Below are 19,007 nucleotides of genomic sequence, written 5' to 3' on the forward strand. Positions count from 1 at the left end.
ACCACTTTAATGTATGAAACTGCTGTGCTATTGGACTGTTTTAATCATGTAAAGGTATAATTTTGATAAAAACTTAAAAACCCATTTTTAGAAAATCACAGTTTGCTACGTTCTTATTTATAAGTAAAAAGTAAAACATTTTCAAGTTAATGATTCCAATATTCAAGTATCCCCAATACTTACTGAAGAAGTTCATTTGCCTTGAGTATGAAAGAACCCACTGCAGTAATAGCATCTAAAAGGAAGTAAATAAATAAATATCATTTGTCAAATAAGTAGAGTGGATTTAATGCATTCTATTGAGGAATTAAATTACCACCTTCAATTCCTGAAGCATCTAGTCCAAGAGGTTCATATTTTTGCTTCCATGAAGCCATTCCTTTCAGTTCACTCAAATGGTATAATAAAGACTCTGAGCCACTATCAAAAACAGAGCAGAAACACCATCGTCAAGGCGGCAGGCAGCTACTATCTTGCTTGAATATTTCTAAGTTTTCAGAAATAAAAACTGAAAGTAACTTTTTCTTTCTATGAGAAATACTTATTTCTCAAAATTATTTTGAAAAGCTGTAGAAGAACACTTGGTTGTCATGACTAGTGAGATGAATATATGACCACAAGATTAAACTTTGTAAGATCAAATTATGCTCCACAGTTAGTCCTGGCACTTTTAAGATAGTCGTATTGTTCACCCAACAGCTATGTATTTAACATTCAACCAATATTTATTAAGCTCCAACTTTAGGTCTGGCACCATGCTAAATACTGGGGACTTAATGGTGAACAAAACGAAAGGGTCCTCATGACACTGCCAGTCTAATGGGGGAGACAGTCATAACCATACAATCAGACAGTATATCATTCCAACGACCATAAATGCCTTAAAGGAAACACACCAGGTGCAGGTCTAACAGAAGAACCTGATCTAATCTGGGGATTAGAGAAGGCTTCTCTGAACAAGTGAGATTTGAGCTGAGAGCTAGAGAATGCAAGTGAAGAACAGGGTGGGAGTGTTCCAGAAAGCAAAAGGGCTGTACAAAGGCCCCGGGTAGGAGAAAAACTGTCAAGTTTGAGAAGGCCACCAGTGTAGGTGAAGCAGATGGGCAGCCATCCAAAGGTATTAGTCCTAAGAAATGGGAAGACACTGGAAGTTTTTAAATAAGAGTAACATGATCAGATCCACTGTGGAGAATATATTTGAGGGGCATAGTGTGGACTGGAAGAGACCAGGCCAGAGGGTCCTAAAGTGATCAAAACGGGAGGTGATATAGTAAGGCCCAGGGGCTCAGCATGAAGAAATTTATCAAAATTTAAGTCAAACACTGAACATCTACCTGCAAACTGCTTCACTGAGGTAGCTGTAGCTAGAAACAGCATGAGACTTGAAGATCTGGGACAGTCTTGGCTCTGACACTTAATAACTTTGGGTCAGCCATATATAACCATTCTGAACTTCAGTTTCTTCTAAATGAGGATAATCATAACCAACACCTTGCCAAGGAGTTAAATGCAAAAATATATACATGCTTTTACATAACATATAAAATGATATACAAACTTACTTAATTTCACCACTCAAAAAAGGGTATATGCCCTATTCAAGACATACCTCATGGCTCTCTGGGTGAGATAAAAGCCCAGACAGGGCCTCGGGTGGTGAAAAGATGTTGGAAAGTTATTTCATAAAGCAGAACTACCATTATTGATTCTTTAAATCTTGGGCACACCAAGAGTCCCCTCAAATGCTAATGCAACAATTTTAGCCAGAAGAGGCTCAAACAGAGAATGCCAGATGATGAAAAGAAGGTTGCAGAAAGAAGACCAATGCCAAGTACGTGTAGATGCAATACCAAAAGAGTCTACATCACCTTCATACCTCTGTAAGTGACTTATAACCAATTTTTGTATACTGGAATATGATGACTCTATAGATTGGCCAAGCTTTTTTAAGCCCTAGTTAAGAGAAAAAAAAGTATTCAGCATACAAGTAAGATACTATATGCCATTCTAAAAAAAATTAAGAATGTGTTCATAGCCATTAAAATACAAAGATAACCGCACCTTTACTGTTAACTGGTTCATTAAGAGGGTCTGAAGTTCAGCACTACAATGAAAAAGAAAGTATTTTTAGTCTCCTCTATTCAAAATCTGAATGCATCACTTAAAACGTTTAAATTTCAAAGAACAAACAAGATTTTTAAACAAAATTAATAAAAAGAAATAGCCCAACAAAAATTAAGACTTTGTTGTACTCACAAAGAAATGGGCAAAACAGGAAACAATAAAGTCTAGGAACAGACTGAAGTAGCTATAAGAATGTACTATATGCTAAAATGGTATTTCACACCAGTAAGAAGAAGGTGTAATACTCAATGAATTATACTGGGCAATTACCTGAACACTGAAAAAAAAAAGAAGTTAGTCTTCCACAGCATATGACCAAATAAATCACATCTGGAACATGTAAATGGAATAAAAACATAAACCGCAAAAAAATCTCTGGAGGAAAACACAGATCTTTGAACACTTAATATGGGAAAGATCTTTTTAAGAATAATGTTAAGGCAAATACAATAAAGGAAAAGACTGATTTGGCTCCAAAGAATTTTAAAATTTGTATACATTTAAAAAGTACATATATAATACATTTACATATATTATACATACACTCAGAACAATCACATTTATGTAAAAAATAAATACGTGAATAAAAATGCCTAGAAAAATATATACTACTTTTTTGGTCTTTGTGCACCAGAATTTTCTTTTTTTTTTTTACAATGAATGTGAATTGCTTTTGAAATAAATTACTTTAAAAAGAGAAGGAAAAGCAAGAGTACCTAATATGAGCTCATTACCTTGCTTTCCCCCACAACAGCAAGTCCATGAATTCATCTTGCACTGATGTGGTTGTATTCTTTTCCTAGAGAAAGATCAATAAAATCATTAATAGGTATTTTTTAAATTATAAGCATATTTATTCAAAATTACAGGAACATGTCTCTCTTTCTTATTACCCTTAGCCTTCTCTCAAATTCATATTTAAATTGATTATCTGAATAGCAGTTACAGGAAAACAACCAGTCAGCTCTTCCAACTCCTGTCCTTAATCCCCAAGCCCTACCAGCTCCACTTCACAATCCTGTCCCCACCTAAGTTGTACCAAGGGGAAGAGCTGGTGTATCACTCTCTGAGATAACAGTATGAGGTTAGACCAAACCGTCTGAAAGAAATCATGATCTGAGCCTTTTACAAAACAGACTGATTTTTCTCATGTCCTTCATGAAGTAAACAAGGATAACGTGCATTCTTTAACACCTTCCATGGGAAACTCCAGGCATATTACCTGCACAAACTTGGTGAGACGAGAATCCATCTGCATCAATATTTCTTCCCATGCTTCACACATACATGTCAGTGACAAATTTATATACTATTAACAAGAAGACAAAAATATTAAAGTAGCAAAAAATATTTAAGTCTACATGCTAACTAAATAATACATGTTTCTTACTGTCAACTGTCTCAAAGAAATCCAAAATTTACTATAAATCACTTTTAACTCAGTTAAGCCTGAGAAAGAAAAGACTATAGCTAACACTTGATAATCATTTAACTACCAAACTTTCTCAAATTCAGTTTTTATCTGGTAAAACAGATATTTTCCAGCTTTCTACATATAAGATGCATTTTATATACAGTAACTGTCAAAATGCTGACTGGTCAACTATTCAATTCTCAAACAGTATCCTTTTAAAATGACACTAATCTCCGGAAATCTTTGACATGAAGTACATGTAGCTCCTCTATGCAGATGCAGACTCAATTTCTCCAGTCCTTCAGTCGGGCTGGCCTTGGGGCTTAGTGTGACGAAAGCAGAAGTCTAAGGCCCCAGAAGGTTTTGCATGCTTCCACTTGCACTCTTGACACCCCTGCCGTGGCCACCACTTCATGAACAAGCCTGGTCCAGCCGGCTGGGAGATGAGGAATGTGCAGTCCAGACAAAGCCATCACAGCTATGGGACACTTGGACCAGCCAGCTGACCACCAATGTACGACCAAGCCCAGCCCCAAATAGCTGAACCTGGCCCAGAACAACAGAACCTTCTAGCTGAGCCCAGCCCAAATCGTCGACTAAAACACCAATCACAAGCTAATTTGGGGTGCATTTATCATGTACAAAAGCTAACTGATATGATGTTTTCCATACTATTTTATTTGTAAAAAAAACTTTTAAAATTCCAAAATATTGTTCTATTTATGAGAATGTTTAAAAAGGTTTAAACTACTTTTTTTCTTTTCCTTTGGAGAAATAGAGATGGGTGAGAGTAGATTTTCAATTAAATTTCTCTTTCTTGCTTTAATGGACATTATAAACTTGTCTATCAGACTAGACACCCCCGCCACATAAAGTTGGCTTTAAGAAGTAAGATTTTCAAGTTTTTTATTTACAGAACATTAGAAATTTATAGTAAACAGTCACATAAAACAAGCTATAAATAAATACCTGTAAAAGAGCCGAAATGTGAGTAAACTTTCTGGCCATTCGAGTTACTTCAGGTAAGAAAGAGTACAATAGATTGGTTTCAAGCTGTCAAATCAAAATAATAAAGTAAGTTACAAGCAGACATATTTACTTCTTTTAAAGAAGAGTCAAAGTCTAACTACATATCAGAAAGACTATGCCAGACTCTGCTCCTTTTGAGCATAATGGTTTGGAGAGTAACAGAATATAATCTTAGGATTTTCTAATCTGCAGTGTCTATCTATGCACAGATCACCCTCTCGAGGTTAGCAACCCCTTCTACATAGTTAGAATAAATGTAATAATCTATTTTATAACACTCTTACGAGGAATTTAAAAAACGATCACAAATTTCTGTCAAAATGTTAAAGGAATTATAGTTATTGATAAATACAAGTGAAATATCTATTACAATGGTACATGAATTATCTCAATAGAGTTGTTTGAAAAATACCTATTACAAATTTCACATTAATAGTGAATCATTTTATTACAGCACCAAATGCAATCCTGGAAATCACATTTTCACAGAACCTTAAGATGGAGAGCAAATATGAACAACTGTTCCAGCAAACGTCAGGAAGTTAAGAGTTCTCTGATGGTCTGAATACAACGAATGTTGGAAGGCATCACATGCATCACACCTTGCATCTTTTCACCCTACTTTTGTTTGAGAGTTCATGCGTTCTTAGGCTAAGTGGCTGGGTTATCTGCGATGAAATTTTAGGGAAGGTTTTCTTGAAGACAAGGCTACAATCTAAATAATCTACAGGAGCCCAGTTTCCACAATCTATGATACAAACAGCACACAATGAAAAAGGGTTTTCCCAACATTAAGTAGTCATCTTACACAAGAGGCAATGTGTTAGTTAAGAGCACTAACTCTGGAGCCAGACTGTGCAGCATCACTTTCCAATGCTCACCAAGCAAATTACAGTTTGTACACCCATTTACTCAACTATAAAATGGGGATAATAGTACCTACTTATTAGGTTATTGTGAGGATTCAAATGAATTATACTGAATCACTCAGTACTGGGCACATATTAAACAATTAATAAATATTAGCTTTTATTATTATTAGGGTCAGAATCCTAAGAAAACACTTGGTACAAAGATGGAACTGGTATAGCAATGAGTTAATATAGTCATTAATAGACCATAACTATGCTGTGCCATTGGAATAGTAAGGTATTCACCAGTAGGACTCTATATATGTCTTAGAAGCTCCAAGTCGATTTTTTTGCTTTGTTTTGTTTTGATGACCTTAGAATCCAGTGAAATGGATAATAAAAAACTATAAAACCTTTAAAAATATATATTTACCCTCTGCTGCTATTAGGTTCCAGTACTCACCTGAAAGTACGAAACTTCTGGAGCACCACTGGTGGAAACTTCTGTGACCACTGACAATGATTTCAAATCACTTGATAGACATAATGCAAGACAAGTACCAACAATCTGTAAAACAGTCAAATCTCCATTATATTTAGTGTTATTGCTAGACTGCATCTGCTTACAATATAGGAGGCAAATATTCAGAGCTCTAAAAAGCAGAAACACATGCCTGGCTCCTGCCACACACGTGGCACATGAAGGCATGTGTCCTCTTAGTTGCAAGGACACAAACACACACCCCCAACAAGGGGCCCAAACTAAGTGTTGGAGAACTAACATTCCCACAGAGCCTATAACATTTTCTATCCTTTTAGGGAACTGTAAGAATAAGAAGAAAAAGATACAGAGAAGACCGAGACTGAGCATAAGATTGCTTCTGATGATGGTTATCAAATTCCAATCACAAAGTGTAGCTCTTAAACACCACAAGACTAGAAAAACATTAAATCATAATCCAGTGTATCATACCAATCTTTTTGTTAAGAAAAAAATTTTTGACTAATTCCACTAAGAGCCCCTGATCTTCACAGACATCATATCACTATTCTTAGTAGGAAAATTATCCTTTTAACACTTAAGAACAAATAGTTCCAATAACTGAAATTAAGAAAAAAAGTAATGTTTTATTCTTTTTCCATAAATCAGTCAGCTGCTGTATTCTAAGAGAAACAAAAAGGAAGATTTTAAAGAAAAACTTACCCCAGTGACTCGAGCAATTTTGAACATTCCATAAGCATAAAGCTCAATAAATGCAGAGCTTCCTCCAAGGACAAGAATATTAAGCCTAATTAAAAATAATGCAACAAGCTGAGGAGAACAGACAGGAGCGAGTTCTTAAACCAAGACATGCTCCTGCCCTCACATAATCTGCATGTTCACGCTTCCTTGTGGGGGAACTGAATCCCGCGACAAATTCACCAAGCCTCAATCACATTGGGCTTATTCCTTTCTTTCAAAGGAACAACATAAATTTCATCCAGCCTAAAAAAACATCAGTTTACAGTAAAATAAGAATATATTATTTTAATGATGATTATATTTGTATACTCTCAATAACAAAATCATCTCTTTTCCAGTTAATATAAAGCGCCAACAGTTTTATCATGGCTCTGATGCTAAATGCATTAAGTGTGCTTAAAGAACCTGAACATTTAAATTTAAATTTTAGAAACTCTAGCACTTCCACCCTCCTTTACTTTTTAAAATAAAAGTACATCATAATATTAAACTTGACACAACCAAGTATCATAGAATAATAATAGATATTGTCTGTTTATTGTTCAGAGGTATTTGTCAGCAATGAAATAACATGACAAATAAGGAAATTGTCCTTGGAACTTTAGTCTAAAAACTGCCTCAAATATCAAATATCAAATTTAAGAAAATAAGACTTGTTAAATATTTAAGATATCTGCAAGATTTACCTGACGTCTCCCAAAAGCTTAATAATTTCATCAGAATTTTCTTCACTAAAATATAAAAATAAATTGGGTTATCTTTAACTATATCTTTCAAATAATAAAAGATTATCTTACTTGCAAGGAAAAAAGGCACATCTTACCTAAATATTTTTGAGGTGTTGTTATAACTAGAAAAAAACCAGAAATGCATTTTTTAAAACACATGAGAAAATTGTCAGTGTTAAAAGGAAAGGAAAGAAATCTGCAAGATTAATTCCAATGAAATTAAATTCTGATACTTACTTTTTGGGCAGTGTAGGAAGTTTCGGTAAGAGAAGATTTGATTCATCCTCAGAATTATAAAAGGACGTTAGAACACTAAAAAGGTGAAAACAAAACAAAAACAAGTATTATAAAAACAAAGATTCTACTTTTCTTTCCATTAAAAACTACTAATTTTTTTAAATGCCCAATTTTATGCATCACACATTACCAAGTAAACAGATGCCACACACAGTTTATCACTGTAAAATAGTCACTATAACAATCACAAACAAGAAATAGAAAAGTTGGAATTTCTTCATTTACTTATAACGTTATTTCTGGGGGAAAAAAATCAGCCTACCCACTTTACATTTAGAGGAACAAATATTTATAAACAATTTTCTCAGCATATGAAATGTATTCAGATGTATTCAGTATCAGCACCAGATACGGACTGACTGACTTAGCTCTCCTCTAAGAACCAACACTGAACATATGAGTTCCAAGAGTAACTGTAAAGAACACTGCAATTATTATATAATGTAATGATGGCTTCTACAGCTTACATACATATGAAGATGTAAAAACCCAGCAGGTACATAAGATGACACCATGTATTTTGAAACAGTCTTATTTATTCCCCCCCCCCTTTTTTTCAATCCTATCTACAAATATGGCTGGAAATAAATGAGTAAGAAGGTGAAAAAGTAGTGTCCTGAGAGACCCTGGAATCTCCACATAATATTTCTGAACTCTTAATGAAAAGCGTGTTAGGAATACACTTAGCAGGTAACTGGACTGAGATAGAAATTACATGGTATATTCTGTTCCTCTAATCTTCTATGAATTCACATGACCATTTACAACCTTTATTTGATGATGGATTAATCACTGTTTTATCTACAGTGAATTTCAAACCCCAGGCTAGACCTTGTTATCTAATACTTTACAGTCCCTTTCTTAGGAAATCTGTCAATTAATAATCAGGATTTACAAATTCATTTGATATTAACTTAAAACTTAATTAGAATGAAAAGAAAATTATCGTATTTCCTCAAAAAAGAAACTTTTATTTTCAGTATTCACTAAGCCCATTGATTCTTTAAGCCATCTTTACTGCAAACCTGGCGTAGTACTTGACTTCACAGACTAAGGCAAAACTATTTTCACAAAATAAGGAAACTATAGGGACCATGAACACAGAAAGAACCCATTCAGCATCAAAACAGAATGCTCAATTCAGCACTTTTTGTACTCTAAGGATATTCACTGGGACACAAAAACACAAAGCTCCAGGTGAAATATATGGTGAAAAGGAAAACAGAACCTCAATTTGCTAATCAATGATTTTAATTAATATTCCTTGAATGTATAAGTCATCGATATAAACCGTTAAAAATAACTGAAAAGAAAAATCTTGGCCATTGAGGCGTTACTGCTCCAATAAGAAAAGAGATTTTTTCAAGAGAAAAAAACCCCAACAGAGCATTAAAAAAACTGCATCTTGATAAGCTTAAAACAAAAAGTTAAATGCAATGTACACATACTCAACACCCAGATACTCCTAAGTTTCCACTTTTAAAAAATGAGAATTTCAAAAACATCCTACTGTGACTACTGGGGTTTTTCTTTTTTTATTACTCAACCTGCTCTCGACGGTCACTTCCATCCAATGCATACAAGAAACTGGAGCCTCCACAGAAAAAGAGTGCAAGCTTTCAGGTTTTTCTACATCACACAAAACGATTTTCTTGGTGTCAGCAAGAGCAAAGGCCAAAACTAAAGAAGAAATAATCAGAATAAGTTAGTGCAATATTTGAGAAAAATAGGTATTTCATTGCTTCCCCAATTTTACTATTTTAAATACAACATAATCATAGAAATGATTTAACCCCCAAATCCTTGCTTTAAATAATTAAAAAACTAAAAGATACCTTTGCATATAGTTATGCTGTTACCTACGCTTATTTTCAAATGCTCAAACTTTCATGAGCAATCTACTACTTTCTCGTGTACTGTTCTTAACATCTTACGTATCACAGCCTCTAGACTGGAACCTTGATGCCAAGCAGAAAATACAGAACAGGCATCAACAAATAAACAATAATATCGTTATCACCAAGACATATTGGTCCCCACCCAAAAGCTGAAAAGTGATTCCATCTGCTTGGTTCTTGGAAGGTTTTTTATTCCTTTTTTATTTCTAACCCTTCATGAACAGGGCCATCAAATACCGATGGGTCTTCTTTCTTTCACTGTGGCTGAATTATCTAGTATAGTTTCTCTACATAAGTCATTAACATCGTCCTAACATATCAAATTGAAGAATTTCTAAATAGAGGGCTGTGAGTTTCACTGTATACCAATATATGCAGCTTTGCTAGATGTGAGGCAATCCAAGTCTCCTCTTCTTCAAAACGATTTAAAGCCATCTTGAAATAATCAGTACCAAAAAAAACCCTATTTTACTGTCGAAAATCACAAGACATTTTTTAATGATAAAAATATCATCTACTTAAATACATTTTCACACACACTGACTTTCATAATTTTTGAGATCGTGGCATTTTTGGATGAATAGTGCAAGATCTCAAATTATTACTTACAAAAGTTCTCTAATTTTACACATACTTTGTTTTTACATAAAAGATGAAACAAGAACGGAGCAAAATGAGTACAGACAAAAATAGTTGTTAACTGTAAAGTGACAGGCTTTCAGGGCATTTTTACATACTTATATTTATCTAGAAAAAAAGTAAGCAATGAGGAGTACATATCATTTTACAAAAACAATTCTTTTTCTTTTTTTAAGCACCAATGATACAGATGAACTTTAAGCTGTATGATTTGTAGCATTTTCCTGTGCTGACTGGACATGTACAACAGCTCAAACAATGACTGTCCTTGTAACAACACATGGAAGAGGAGAGTTCAGTCCTCAGAGCTACAATGCAGCAAGTTACAACATACAGGGCACCAAAAGGAGTAAGATCACACAGAAGTCGCAGGAAGCGGGTCAGAACTGACAGTCCTTCAGGTGAGGCAAGCAAATGTGCAGAGAGAATATTTATGAGCCACTCATTTAATGCTAAAACACATTCTGGGGAGAAAAGGGCCATGATGGTACCGAACTGACTAGTGAGTGACAAATGAAGCTTAGGGCAAACAGTGCAGGACAACACGACAGCGAAAGAACAAAACCAAAGTACTCTGTATATTCCTATCAAATTTCTTTTCAGCCTTATCTTTGCCAAGAAGTCAGATTTCGTTTTAGAGATATCTTTGCCAAGAAGCAAGATGGTAGAATTAATCTGAGTTCTATGAAAACACTTTAAAGCATTTGAAAAAAAGGCAAAGTTCCCAAATTTAGAATTCTAGTATATAATAAGAACAATAAATTCTTTCTGGAAATAAATTCTCTTTACAGAATACTCCTTCTGAAAAACAAAAATGTATTTTTTACAATACTATCATTACGTTTGCCATCTGGTCTCCAAGCCAGACAGGTCACTTCCTTTCCTGTATTTTCATTTGGTGGAAAACTCCAAACTCGATGAAAACTTGCAAGTCGATGAAGTAAAACCTGAGACAAAACAGATAATAATGGCAAATAATAAAAAATCCGTTTCCAAAAATAAAATATAACTAGATCCCCACTATAAATTTTTTTAAAAATCGTATCAAATATAATATTTACCTATCAGAAGAAATTCGAAGACAAAAGTGTCTGAATGAACTTAAGGTATTTTCAAAGAAATGGCTGAAACAAGGTCTAATTTAACCCTGTACCCTATACATTTCCTAACTTTCATGTCAATAAGAGACTTACCTTTTAGAAAAGGAATAAGGCTGTCCAAGAAGATAACGAAAAAAGCAATAAAGGACACAAACAGAACTAGAAAGGCAGCTGTGTAAGATCAAGTAACACTAAACTTGGAATCAGACAATTTCAGCTGTGTCACTTACTGGCCATGGATCTCAGACAAGTCACTTAGTCATTCTAAATTTCCATTTCCACCGGGTATATTCCCACCTTGGAGGATAAAGATGACGCCCTGGAGCTCCTTGTGCTTCAAAAGTAAAACTGTCCCTACTCTCTCCTCTATACAACCAGTAGAAATGAAGAAAAGGCCTCGAACTGCATGTGCTCCTGAAGATTCCCCCCCACACACACACCTTCTTAGTTTCCTGTACTCACAGCTTTACCACTCCCTGCCTTATCTCATAGCATCCTTCCTTCACTCTTGGTTACAGGGAAGCCAGGACCCCCAAGGAATCGCTCATCCCCGAGACCCAGTGCTCTTTTCTGAGCCCATCTCTGACTTTCCTTACTTCTGAAACCCTTCCTCTGTGCCCTCTGGAATTCATGGTCAGGTATCAAGATCCCCTGTATCTTCACTGTCTTCCCTGAAATGTACTTCTCACCTGAGGACACTGCTTCCCTACAGGATTCTCAGGTGGTGGCCGTTTTGCACACCATGTGCCCTATACTACTACTGGGCTAGGAGATAAAGATTTCCTCCTTGATGTCATTTCTGGCTGGTTTTTCTTCTCTTCTCTAAAATCCTCTAACTTTGAATCATATGCAATCAGACCATACCACCTGCTATCCCTCTTAACTGCAGTCACCTATAGCCTCCTAGGCCCCCCCCCCCCCCCCCCCCCATTCCTGGGAGATTTGGACTCCTGTCTGGCTCACTCACGCTTTCCAACACTACTCATCATCATTCTTGGCGATTTCAAGAGATACAATGTCCTGGCTTTTTGGTGCTCAACTACCTCTTCTTCAATGATCACATCCTCTACCTCACCTCAGTCACTCTCAGGGTCATGCCTGTGACCTTGTCATTACCAACAACTACAAATGCTGCCATAATCTTCAGTTGCAAACCTCCCACTTTCCATCACCACCTGTATCTCTCCTGCTCATCCCAGATACCCAGCTTCAATTCTTCAACCTCACCAAGACATACAAGCCATGGACTCTACCACTGACCAACTCATTGTCCCTCACCCAACACGTGACCTCACTTCCCTACTTAATCAGGTTACAATCCAAAGTTCATCATTACAATCATTCCTCCTACATATAACTTCAACCCCCTTGCATCTCTCTTGCTTTGTCACAGCTAGTCACAACAACTCTGGTTAAACCCAACCACGCCTGCACCCATACAGCTGAACAGAAGAGACATACAACCATGCTCACTAGTTTCACTACAAAATCACTAACCTCATGTGGCTCTTAATACTGACGAACAATCCTACCAAGTTTCACCAGTCCACTTGTCAGCTTTTTCATACCTCTCTTTTCTCCTCAAAATTCCAATATTTTCTTCTCCATCCTTACACCTAAACAGCGCCCCTTCTTCTTCACTGAGAAAACGGAAGCAACAAATGCCCACAATTGATTACATCTATCCATCTGATCACAGTGACGCTCCTATTCTCTCCCTTCTCTCCTACTGCTGTGGCTGTACTAACTGCACTCCTCTCAGGGCCAGGACAGCGTTCCAAAACACCCAGGCAGTGGAGGGAGACTAGAAGATTTCATAGAGGGCCTTGAGAAAGCAGATATCAATACCCTGACAACGAGGTCATGAGAGTCAACGCAGTTTTGCAGGCTGCTAAGTTTCCCTGACTGCTAAGTTCTCTTTACCACCTAGTTTCCAAGGTTGGCTGCACACCACACAACTCTCACCCGGCCAGATAACTATCAGGAACCCTGCCAAAAGGCCAAAGGAGTAAAGAAGCCAAGGTGAAGGTTTCCTTACAACATGGCTGCCAAGTAACAAAACTCTCAGCAGAAAGCTACAACCCGTTTACACCTGATGAAGCGTAATACAATGTGAACTAGAAATGCTAACTGACAACACTCGTGCACATTCCATCAGGAATCCAGTGATGGCTATCCAACCCATTCTGTATAACTTGGACAACAGAATAAAGATTCTTAAACATCCTCTGTGGCAGCTACAGACACGCACATTCGCAGCTCAAGTCTGACAATAACTCATCTTTCTTCTGCCTAAACTGCAAGTAAACTAACTGCAGACTCTGTGGACCTACTACTATGTCTAGCTCATGAGTGACACATGAGCCTTTAAAAAGCCCATTTAACAAATAACTGAAAGTCTTGGGGATGCAGGACTGTACGACTGCGTTAAGCTGCATGAAAACTGTTGTTCTGGCCATAAAATGCGGGAGGTGGGCGTATAAATGACCTTTCCCATATGTGGCCCCTTAGATTCACTTAAAGTTTTCAGCAGGGCTGGAGGAAGGGGCGGGGTACACAGGTGGCCCGGGCTCGGTGTCCTCGGGGCTCCACGCCGGTTCACTCACCTCGCCCGCCGTATTGGCCAGAGCAATGAGATCCCGCTTGGGTGACCAGACCAGGAAGATGATCTCCTGCGGAAGCTGTTTCTCTCCCACCACCCGGAAGGACGGGAAACAGGTCGGGAAACGCAACATGGGGGCGGCCCTGCAACTACACCCCTAATCGGAGGCCGGCAGGGGCCCCCCGGGCCGCCCTGCCCGGGCCCGGCGGCCGCGGCGGCGCCGCCTCCGCCCCCGGCCCTTCGCACAGAGCCCGGAGGGTGGCGGTACTTGCCAGATGCCCCACGGCAAGCAACGCGACCCGGGAAGCCTCTGCCTCCAGTTCTCCCCCAGCACGTCGGCTCCCGCCGCCGCCGCGCGCGCGCGCGCGCGCTCCAAGCACTTCCGGTAGCCGGACTTCCTCGCGAGAGCACGGAGGCGCGCTCTCGAACCGCCGGAACCTCTTCGATAGTTTCTAAAGCAGTGGGTCTCAGCCTTGGGTGCTTAGTAGAGAGGGTTGTGGGTTTTTTTGGTTTTAGGCAGAACCCCAGACGATTAAAAGAGAATTAATACGGAATGGGGCCAATATTTATTAAAACGCTCTAGGTGCTGCCACTTTGCAGCCAAGGTAGGAGAGTCATACTCTAAAACCTCTGACGTAGGCAAATATCTTGATCCTTTATCCCTTGCCTACAACTTATTAGTAGTATTAGCCCCCACCATGATAAATGAGGACTGTGGGCTCAGCCAGGATTTGTCCCGTAGCTATTGGAGCATCTACTATGTGAAGGAGCCTGAGCTACACAAATGCACGGGACGGAGGCTCTGCTCTGTAAGGTTCACAGGTCAGCCTGGCGGGTTATGTGAATCAGAACCCATCTGATGCTTCTTGTCACACATTTAAATGTGTTAACTTGTTTAAAAGTTTCCACAAGTTATGAACCTGGTTAAGAGAATGTGACAGTATCATCCTGTGATTCTTGATCTTAAAGTCTGTGGTAGAAAGCCATCTATCTAACTTTCACTTCTTTTACTTGTTCAAAGTAGAAAGGAGGCAGGATCTTCAATTTGCAACAAGCCCCGTCTTCCTGCCCTCTGTCTGGATCTAGCCCCTGGGATGAAGGTGATAGAGGTAGACTAATTCATTCAGCAACAAATATTCGAGGCACTCTTTTGTGCCAGGCGATTTGTAACTCCTCATGTTTACCCTGCTTCCTGAGATAGGCTTTTTCCCTTGCCTTTTCTGCAAACAATTTAGAATGTCCCCCAAATTCACCCACAGGCAATATCCTAAGGTGAGAATGGACTTGCCTTTGTTATTCATGAAATGCGTTTTTGGGTATTATTTAATGTTCTGGGGTGGTGTGTGATTGCTAGCACAACTGATGCCACCTTGGGCACGTACAGTTCCTCCCGTCCTTCCACTGCCCTACCCAGGGCTGTACTGTGCGGTAAATCACTTCTCTGTCAAGGGCGTTGTAGTTAATTGTTTAATAATCATTAGGACCAGGTGGCCTCTATGCTCTGTTAGTCCCCAAGCAATGATGAAGACCTTCCCTGACGTATTCCTGGCACCCACAAGACTAGTTACCCATTCATAAATCTTGACTTAACGAATGCACTTCCTGTTTCTCTAGGTGAACTATAAAATTGTCCCAGTGGTCCTTCGGCGATGCCGAGTGCAGCTGTGAATGCTTCCAGACCGTTGTCTGCTTGATCCCATCCTGTAAGTTACCGGATAAGCGTATCCATGGATTATATAATAGCTGCCTGCCTCATAGTCTGATCTCAAGGTACCTTCTCCATCCTCCAACAGGTGGCAATAGATAACCTACATGGTAGGGGTCCAATATTTTTATCCGCTTAACAATCTTATGAAAACTGAATGCCATTTTCCTGAACCTTATCCTGAATATGAACCCTCATACAACACATGGAAAGGACTGTTAATAGAACTATACACTCAGTGCTACAAGACAGACGAGAGTAACTACCTGCATATTATGAAACCTTCACAGAAGAGTATGAATTACCCAGAAGGCATGTGTAACAACACAGGAAACAGCATAGGTGTGAAGTTCCAGATGTGGCCATAGCACCTCATGCGTGTCAGCGGGAGTGGGTGGCAGGGATTGTTACTGGAAATGATCCGAAGTAGCCATAGGACAAGAGCTGTTAGCACACGGTATTTCCAGCCTTTTCTTTTTCTCACTGCCCCATAAAGGAGACTTTGGCTTTACCCACTCCATTTCTTTGCCTTCCCCATTCTCTAAGGAAAACACTGCTAGTCAAATTGGTTTACTTGTGCTTATGTGGCACAGGATCAAAAGGAAAAGGGGGAAAGGCCCAGGGATCAGGCATTGGTGCTTTTTAAGAAGGCAAAGACGGGAGATACAAATGTGCAGAGTGGGAAGTGGGAAAGGGGTGAGGGAAATGAAGAGAAAACAGACTTTAAGAATTCCCATGATGTATATTAATCTATCCTCTTCCTAGTGCTTGAAAAGAAAATGCAGTGGCTAGCTCTTTTGAAATAACTTTTTGGTAGCTAGGCTGTTTCTTTGATCACTACACCCCTTGGGCTAGCTCACACCGACGGCACCTTTGCACGTGTTATAACGGTGTGGGGTTAGATTCTGAAAAGCAGGAAGTTGAGAACAGAGGTTGTTGGTGGAGGGGCGTGTTGTTGACGGCATCACACTGGTTCATCAGTCACGCAAGACCTTAATTCTTGTGCCAAGGCTGATGATGGGTTAGAAAGGAAGGAAGACTAGTTGGGTAGAGGCGGAGGAGGGGAGAGGGGGTTGCAGGAGGTGATTCGAGAGACATTTCTGAAGTAGGATAACATGAACAGATTCTTGATTAGATCGGGGGAATGAAAGCAAGGGAGTAGTCAAGACAGGTTGGGATATTTGGGCGCACAGACTCAGGGAGTAGAGAACTGGTTGTTGTTGGGTGGGGTGGGATATGAGGGAAGTATGAGGGGAAGGGAGGGAAAGTAGACCAGAGCAAAGGAGTTCAGTGGGGACTGTGTTCAGGTGGAGGTGTGGTGTGAAAATCCATCTGTGATGGCCAAAAGGCAGCTGAAAAGGCAGGTGTGAAGGGGAAAGGTCAGGGCCCGAGCAGAGATGTGGGACTCACAGTGTACAGGGATGGAAGATGGGAGTTGTGTGGGATGTGACTGATCTAGGCCAGGTGGAAAGGCTGTTATTTTGAGAGGCCTATTTTGAAGTCAAAAAGTAAGTGAAACATACAAAATAAGCAAATTAACTGGATTTGCTGGAAAAAGAAATAAATGTTAGTGATAGAATCTCTCTGCCCTGCCGTGGTCGCAGTGGCACAAGTAATAACTAGAATGTGTCGGCTCATGTAAATTACAAGTCCAGTCATGGGGCCAACTTCAGGGCAGACTAGATCCAGCAACTTGGAGTCACCAGGGACCCAGCTGAAGGTGTGCACTACCATAAAGCTGGCTCCCGACGTGTTTGCTGGAAGACTGCCGACAGCACCTGGAGCTACAGGCTTCCTCATTCAGAAGGAAGAATGAGCGTCTCTTCACCAGTCACAAGACTAAAGTACTGAGCTGCGTTGTAATTAGACCAGCCCCTATCCTGAGCCTCGCTGAAATCACTCACAGGTAAAGGGGGTGGAATTATGCCCTATAAAAAGTCCTCCCCAAGAGCTGGAGCGGATGTCAGTCAACCCTCCCCCAAATCCCACAGCAGGCACACAATGGAACGGGTGGGAGTGATGGTGGCAAAGCGTCCCATCCATAGTGTTCAATATGACAATCAATCATTACTACTCAAAGGGTGGTTTTACGTTTGAAGCGCGTCTGGGAGATGTGGGTCTAGACTGTCAGTTCGTGGTGCTTTGCTTGTCTCCCACGACCACTTCAGATGCTGTTCGGAGACCAACTCATGTGACTCCCATCTGGAAAAAAAGTTCTAAGAGCTACAGAACCAGTATTTGTATGTATAGGAACTTACCTTAAGGAAATAAGAAAAAATTTGAGTATAAGTATGTTCACCATAGAGTTGTTTACACTAGTGAAAAATGAAAACAATTTAGATGTCCAACCATAAGAGACTGATTAAATACGGTACATGCATACTGAAGAATAATACCGTTGTTATAGGTATAAATTGATGTTCACAACATGTTTATGAGGAGAGGATTACCAACAGTATATTTTAATAGTTCCATTTTTGTGGGGGAAATTTTAGAGTGTCTATATAGCTTTTACACAAGAAACAATCTTTGGAAGAACACACATGTAAGTGTGACAATGGTTATGACTGGGTGGTAGAATTACTTTTCATTTTATTTGACTCACCTGGCTCATGTATTAATTGTAAAGTTAGCAGGCAGCAACTTTTATTTCCTTTTGTCCTCTAAGCATGTGGAATGTTTAGGCTGTCTATCTCTAGTTTTCTCCCTTTCCTCACCTCCACATTTTCAGATGAAGAAGCTGGCCCATCTAATCAGGCTTCATTTCTTAGAGATCACCGGATGTCACACTGCTAGTCTGCAGGGCTACTAAGCAACACAGTAGTGTGAGAATCTTGTGACTGTCCACCTAATGGGATAAAACTCACCCCTCAGATCTCTGCGATCTGCTTGCTTACTTTTGGTGCTTTTTCCTCCCTCAGTCTTGCTGAGTTAACATTTATACTAAGTCACTTGATATCAAATAGTAGAGTTCTTATCTTCACTTTTTTGCAGTGACTTTCTAGCTGACCCTCAAGTAATTTAACCCATGTCCTAATGTTCCAATTAAAACCGCATCAAGTAAGTCAAATTGGATTTTGCTTTGCATTTTTTTAAGCTTTTCTTCCTTGGGGAGCTCTAAGTGTATTAGCGTCTTACTGTCAGGCAGCACAGCTGGGTTTGGAGGCATAAGTGGCCATCTCCATTCACCCGGTCCGTATTTAGGAGCAGCTTCTACTTGGAGGGTGGAGAACGGTGTTAGCCTGGGCGCCTGCTTCCCAGGCTTGTGGGAGGAGGAATGAGGCCATGCATACTGCAACTGGTTGTCTCTGATATCACCATGTGCAAGACACAGCTCTGGGAGCCAGTGAACGTTCACGATGATGTCCACAGGCCCC

The 19,007-nt window shown here is 39.3% G+C and overlaps 1 protein-coding gene across 5 annotated transcripts in view; it reads right to left on the minus strand.

The window, feature by feature from the left end:
• ANAPC4 (anaphase promoting complex subunit 4) overlaps window positions 1–14,253 on the minus strand; it is a 41,102-nt gene extending 26,849 nt beyond the window's left edge. For all 5 annotated transcript variants that reach the window (XM_027103218.1, XM_027103220.1, XM_027103217.1 and 2 more), the window contains exons 1-15: window positions 13,930–14,253; window positions 11,065–11,170; window positions 9,234–9,366; window positions 7,627–7,701; window positions 7,485–7,511; window positions 7,348–7,392; window positions 6,623–6,707; window positions 5,882–5,986; window positions 4,508–4,591; window positions 3,347–3,433; window positions 2,859–2,923; window positions 2,062–2,104; window positions 1,877–1,953; window positions 320–420; window positions 184–235 (exon numbers count right to left, since the gene is read on the minus strand). In XM_027103218.1, coding sequence (XP_026959019.1) covers window positions 184–235; window positions 320–420; window positions 1,877–1,953; window positions 2,062–2,104; window positions 2,859–2,923; window positions 3,347–3,433; window positions 4,508–4,591; window positions 5,882–5,986; window positions 6,623–6,707; window positions 7,348–7,392; window positions 7,485–7,511; window positions 7,627–7,701; window positions 9,234–9,366; window positions 11,065–11,170; window positions 13,930–14,058 — 1,214 coding nt within the window. In that variant the 5' untranslated portion in view covers window positions 14,059–14,253. The remainder of the gene's footprint in view (window positions 1–183; window positions 236–319; window positions 421–1,876; window positions 1,954–2,061; window positions 2,105–2,858; window positions 2,924–3,346; window positions 3,434–4,507; window positions 4,592–5,881; window positions 5,987–6,622; window positions 6,708–7,347; window positions 7,393–7,484; window positions 7,512–7,626; window positions 7,702–9,233; window positions 9,367–11,064; window positions 11,171–13,929) is intronic.
• Window positions 14,254–19,007: the final 4,754 nt, after the last annotated feature.

Source organism: Aethalodelphis obliquidens, unplaced genomic scaffold (assembly GCF_003676395.1).
Source record: "Aethalodelphis obliquidens isolate GAN/ISIS:26980383/991018 unplaced genomic scaffold, ASM367639v1 scaffold6, whole genome shotgun sequence".
NCBI classification, from domain to species: Eukaryota; Metazoa; Chordata; class Mammalia; order Artiodactyla; family Delphinidae; genus Aethalodelphis; species Aethalodelphis obliquidens.